General features: G+C 40.4%; 1 protein-coding gene across 1 annotated transcript; it reads left to right on the forward strand.

Annotated features, from left to right (window-relative positions):
* The first annotated feature begins 1,601 nt into the window (after nt 1–1,601).
* lum (lumican) lies at nt 1,602–4,995 on the forward strand. The gene is made up of 3 exons (XM_028397040.1): nt 1,602–1,722; nt 2,444–3,322; nt 4,058–4,995. The coding sequence occupies exons 2-3, from the start codon at nt 2,449–2,451 to the stop codon at nt 4,210–4,212; spliced, it is 1,029 nt and encodes a 342-aa protein (XP_028252841.1). The 5' UTR covers nt 1,602–1,722; nt 2,444–2,448; the 3' UTR covers nt 4,213–4,995.
* The last annotated feature ends 1,389 nt before the right edge of the window (nt 4,996–6,384 follow it).

Consider the following 6,384-nt stretch of genomic DNA (forward strand, 5'->3'; position numbering starts at 1 on the left):
ATAGTTTGCAGTATTTAAAATGAAATTTGATACATTCTGGTTTAAAAAAAAAAGCGAAAAACTGTACTGGGTGCTAAGAGATTTTTGTACTTGTTAAACACCTTAATCATTCCTCAGTTGATTGTGCATGTGTTCAGTCACCTTAACTCTCCTACTGACACAGCAGGACTAATGACTTGCCCACATGGCCTGCGGGGCGTTTACAGATGATTTTGCAGTCAGCTATCACTGCAGCCCTGTCTACTACAAATTACTACCCAATAAAAGTCGAGTCTGTGATCCTTCCTCAAATAAGTGCTGTGCACTTATTTACATCACTGAATGTGAGACGCACACAAGGAGAGAACTGTCTCATATTCATATTCATTCTCATGACAGAGAGAAATGATTCAGAAAGACAAGTACAGGGATTTTCAGATGATTTGTTTACATGAATGCTGAATTACTTTGTTATATGCAGTTCAAGCCACATTGCTTAGTCTAAGGGGGTCTGTATTAAAGGGTCTTTAACCTTTTTACTTAACATTTCACAGCAGTTTTTGGAGATGCATGGTGCCTGTTTATTTACAACAGACAGATAATGTTGGAGGCAAAAAAAGAAACTCCCCATGGGGCTGCCCTGGATTATCAGCCTGTATGCCAGCTTTGCAAAGGCTTAGTGCAATACCAAAGGGCTTTTTAAAGATACGGCAGAGACTGAAAAGGGAGCAGGGGACCTCCAATTATGCTCAGAAATTAATGTTGTGTGTCAATACAGTAAAAATCTGGAATTGTAATTTAAACCATTTTAATTTGCAACCCAACCCTCTAATATGTTTAATATGATAGTGAGATTTCCACGCATGAGAAGTGTGTTCAAGAATGTTATGTGAGTGGAGTAGCAGACCTCACTGCGACCAATCGGATCCAGGTGTCAATTCCCAGTATGCGCTCATGGTGGACATCCACCAACAAATGGGAGAAACATTTGGCCACTTTCTCCCCCGCTCAGCCTCCTTCAGACCATTAGAGTCCACCTTCATGTGTCTCACTCTTTGTGTATAAAGGAACATAATACTGTTTGTCGTTACTGTATGTGAGGCAGAAAACATATGGGATCAATTAGATCCCTGTTACTTCTGCACAAAAACAAGAGGAGAAATGTTTGCATCAAGTGTTCTGCAAGTCTACTCTTTGGCTGTTTTAAATGCTTTCTGTCAGATTTTCCAAAGCTTGACAAGAAGTACAGCTGAATTTATTCCTCCTCATGACCGGCGTCTGGGTCAAATTGGTGCCAGAGATTATTTCACATTTTTCCACCGCTTTTTCAATTTTTCCTTGCACAGTCTACCAAACTTCAAGCTCAGGTTCTGCTTGCATAATCACCATTGTGATAATTGGAAAGATGAAGAGAAATATGCATTCATGTTGCTGTGCAGTGTATGCAATGATGCACCTGCTTGTATTTAGTTATGAGAATTTTTTTTTTGCATGATGCTGCTGCAGACATTCTTATTGATGACACCTTCGATTTCTAAAACTTCCTGACTCCAGTTTGTTGAAGAAGCCTCCCCTCCCCTTTCTGTCTCTCTCTCTCCCCTCTTTCTTTCTCTGTCTCTCTCTCCTCCCCCTCTCTCCTTCTTTCTCTGTGTTTTTCTCCAGAGACTTCCAGTTTTTGAACACCACACTGTTCTTACCTACTGGCCCTCCACCCCATAAACACTCCAAGAGAGAGAAGCACAGGTAAGCTTGCATTTAGAGGTTTGGTTTTGTGATTTCCTGTTTGAATATTCCTCTTTATTTCTGCTTTCCTGGTGGGATTACCAGTTGGGCTGTTTTAGGGCATGAGCTGATGCTGCTGCATAAAATAAAACCAGTGCATGGAACAAAAAAACAAGAGTGTTAGAAGTTTGATGATTTGCATTTTGGTGTATTAGCCATAAGTCTTACATGTTTGTGTGGATCTAGAGTGTCTTTTCATGACTGTTGCACAGATTTTTGGTGACTTTAGAGTTAATAAGAATAACATGTTGCTTCTGGATCCAGTGCCTGTCTGCATTTTTCATGGGTCTGGAACTAATCACTCTGGTTTTGCATTGTGTGCAGACTTTTCTTCATCGTGAGAACTAATATTAGATCAAAATTTAGTGCCTTTAATGTGTGTTTGATTCATTGTAAATGCTTTTAATGTTTTTCTAAATTAATTCTTGGAACAATTGCATTGGCTGAAGCTGCAGATATAATGACAACTTACTGGTCCCCAATTGGCTAACAAGAACCCTAAATGATTATACAATCATTGGGGGGAGGGTGTGGCTGTGGTTGATTGTGTGTGCTACTTTTGACATATTTTTACTACCAAAGTTTAAGAGTTTGATTTCAGTTTGATCAACTAAGGCTTCCAATAATAGAAGCCTGAACTCACTTTTTTCTTCCTTTTCATTCCTTTCTGTTTGATCCACAGTAGCCATGTTTCCTCTCCGTGTGCCCCTCCTGGCTGTATTGATCAGCATGGCCCTGTGCCAGTATTATGACTACGACTACCAGCCTGCGTCCATGCTGGGGCCATCGGGGCCAAACTGTAATCAAGAGTGCGACTGCCCCATCAACTTCCCCAGTGCCATGTATTGTGACAACCGCAAGCTCAAGGCCGTCCCTTTTGTCCCAACAGGGATCAAGTACCTGTACCTCCAGAATAACCAGATCGATGAGATCAAGGCAGGAGTGTTTGACAATGTCACTGACACCCTGCGTTGGCTAGTGCTTGACAACAACCAGATCACCAATGCCAAGGTAGCAAAGGGCACAATTGATAAACTCACAGCCCTTGAGAAGCTCTTCTTCAGCCAGAATGAGATCACAGAGCCAGTCATCCCTCCCTCAAAAGCCCTGGAGGAGCTTAAGATGATGCACAACAAGCTGTCCAAGTTTCCCTCTGGACTCTTGACCGACAAGGAGAACCTGACCTCCATCAACCTTCAGCACAATGAGCTGACTTCTGATGCTATTGCGGGTGCATTCAAAGGCCCGAAGAAGCTACTGTCTCTGGACGTGAGCCACAACAAGCTGAAGAAGCTGCCAGCTGGAGTCCCTAGTTCACTGGAAATCCTCTATGCCGACTACAATGACATTGACGGCGTTGGGACAGGATACCTGAACAAGCTGCCCTCCCTGCAGTACCTGAGGATCTCACACAACAAGCTGGTGGACTCCGGGCTCCCTGCAGGAGTGTTCAATGTGACATCACTGGTAGAGCTGGACCTCTCCTTCAACAAGCTGCAGTCCATCCCTGAGATCAATGAGCAGCTAGAGCAACTGTACCTGCAGGCCAACGAGATCAACAGTGAGTGGCATTTCCAGATGTTGGTCATTGACTTTTTCTAGTAGGTTTTCTTGGAGTTGTATTGACTGGAATAAGGGGCATCCTTAGCTTCAAACTAAATGTGATTGGATCACTTGAATTTACTTCACTTGAGTCCCATACTGCAGTACTCTGAGCTTCCAAACTAGTAGGGTAAATCTTTAACTAGAAAAACTACTTGGTTTGGTTTTCAAAAACCTTAAAATTCTCACACATGCAACAAGCATCTTTGTAACTAAGATAAATTAGATATAAATGCATAAATCTTCAATTGACCATAGGAGAATGCACAGAAATGTAAACACTGTTCGAAAAATCGACCACTACTTCAATTTTTTTGCCGAGGACCAGCTACGAAATGTAAACTAGGCTTAGTCACAATGTAAACAACATTCTTTCCAGCTGAAATCTGAAACCACACCCCCTACTCTAAGGTCACCTGTGGTTTTACTTGATGGGTGGCGCAAACCATAAACTACATGAAAATTGCCAAGGCGCTGTTCTTCCATCTTTACATGCAGTCCAAGCTAATATGGTGATCTCTTTTTTTGAATTCCACCTAACTATTACACACTGTATTCAAGTCAGCCATGAGGTTTTTTTTACTTGTCTTGACCTTCCCTGGGTACCTTTAAACCTGGCATAACAGGGTTAAAATCTGTATAACACAATTTGAGATATTTGTGTTGATGATATTCCCCTCTTTTCCACCTGCAGAGTTTGACCTGACAAGTTTCTGCAAGTTCATTGGACCCCTTAACTACTCCCGGCTGAAGCATCTGCGCTTGGACGCCAACAACATCACACACAGCAGCATGCCCCCTGATTCCCCCAACTGCCTGCGCCAAGCTACAGATATCATGTTTGAATAAGGACCTTCGTCAAATCTTTGCCCTATTTTTCTCTACAGCTCAGCCCTTCTGGATTGAAATGACATAATAAAAATGCCTTTGGTTATACTGACAGTGGTATTAAGCAAAACATGTTGATTGGTTTAAAAAAAGCTAAAGCTTGAAACTGTTTTGCAAATCGTACTATCAACTGTTGAAAACACAAAAATGTTTATCATCAAAAGTTCTATGAATAAAAGGGAATTCATACACTTTGATTGAAACACACACTCTGAACATTCCAAATGTGTAAATTGAACACAGACACAGTGAGGTAATTAATTAATTCCCCACAACTGAGTCATAGTGTTGTTTTGTCTGTCTTGTTTGTTCCTGTGTTTAGCATGTATGATATGTAATAAGGATACAGTTATTAATCCATTGCTGTGCAAAGGAGCAGTAAGTAAGGACTGCGTACTTCAGTGTGTAACGTGAGAGATAATGAACAAATGTAAAAGTGGCTCTTGAATGAATCAGTGGTTTAAAGAGAATACCGGTGTTGTGAACTCTGCCTACTTTAAAAGCCAACAGTGCCTCGACGCAAACTGCATGATGTCACAATGACTGACTTTTTCGATTTAATAAACTATAAAAAAAATGTCTGTTTTCTTTTTTCTTGAAAGCTTTGAATCCAAAAGGACATCACTGTTATGCTTAAGATACATTTCTGTGTTCAGTCTGAGGATGTTTTTTTTTCCTTGTTGCCATTTGTATACAAGCATGCAGCCGATGGTTTGATAATAAACTACAAGCTTTTGCAGTTAAGGTGCTTTTATTGTCACGCTGTTGTTTGCCATGAGCATTTTGTCTTATTAGATCATCACATCTTGTTTGTAGATCGAATTTCTTTCTTTGAGGCCTTTGGCTTGGATTTATTGTGAGAAAAACCAAACACAGCTGAATAAACTATGTCTCCAACATGCTTGTATGACATCACTTTTTATGTTCAGTTCCTGACACTGATGGAAATATACTGATTAAACCTGGATAAAATCGAGTAGCACAGAATTGAAAATATTTTTAAAGAAACAAGTTTTGTACGACTTTTTTAACACAAGCCACATAAAGTAATTACACTTGATAAAAATATGCAAAACGCCAGATTATGTGGTATGGCCATTGACTCAGCCTATAATACCAGTTCAGCAGCCAATCTCACAGCATTGTCATCAACTCACATCCACCTCAGCCTCTCCTTGCTATGCTGACTTACTCACTGTTGTCACTGATGCCTGCTCTGTTTTGTACATGGGAGCAATTTGCTGCCATTCTCTCCACTACATGCAAGATCAGAGCCATACAGCACCATAAACTCAGGCTACATTTATTTGCTTGTTTCATGGCCCAGCCATGGTGTCACAGCACTCTTCCCTGTAGTCCTATCATCTACACTTCATGTACAACAGCTGTGCAGGCAAATAGAATTGTGATGGTCCTAGAGGCATGCAAGGGTTGCAGGGTTTTACTTAATACTGCAGCTAGCATAGAAGATTTTTTGGTGTAAATGTATCCATCTAACTGTCTGATAGAAACCACAAATGTACTCTGTTTTTTCAATAAAGATTCCCCTCTGGAGATTCAAAACAAAATGTAGGAGCAGACTCACTAGGCTTACATGTCCTGTCCATGACCATTGTGTGGTCAAAAGTGTAATACACTATTATTATTGTTATTATTATTTTCCTTCTACTTTTTTGCATCGCAGCAGGTCACATGATAATTACTGAAATCTATGGATCACTGTTCAGGTTTTGGGTTTGTTGTGTAATGATTGGATAGGACAGAAAAATGTGTTTAACGTTTGCCAGAGAAGAAGAAAACCAGCACATTCCTTTGCAAAATGATCCCAAGAATGTTGAATAACTCTTAATATGAGTCATATTTTTTTGTTCAGAAGAAAAGACACGATTCACATTTGTGGTATAAAGAAGGTGCTGTATGTGTCATTAACAACCACTTAATTACTTAATTGTGTTTAGAGACATTAAAGGTTCAACTGCAGCTTAGAATAGGCTGCTTATGCAGTCATCCACTGGCTCACAACAGCCTCTTAACTGGACTAAAGTGTGCCTACATCAGCAGAAAAAAACCTTGGACACTTTCAGAGCCTAAAATGTCTGGTTTTCATTATCTGTTCATGTTTTCCAAACAGTA

Source organism: Parambassis ranga, chromosome 2, assembly GCF_900634625.1.
Source record: "Parambassis ranga chromosome 2, fParRan2.1, whole genome shotgun sequence".
Classification (NCBI taxonomy): Eukaryota; Metazoa; Chordata; class Actinopteri; family Ambassidae; genus Parambassis; species Parambassis ranga.

Bases quoted from the DNA above. Each gene is read 5' to 3' on its own strand.
- lum (XM_028397040.1), top strand. From the start codon at position 2,449: ATGTTTCCTCTCCGTGTGCCCCTCCTGGCTGTATTGATCAGCATGGCC. The intron at 3,323-4,057 runs GTGAGTGGCATT...TTCCACCTGCAG, and splicing joins GCAGGCCAACGAGATCAACA to AGTTTGACCTGACAAGTTTC.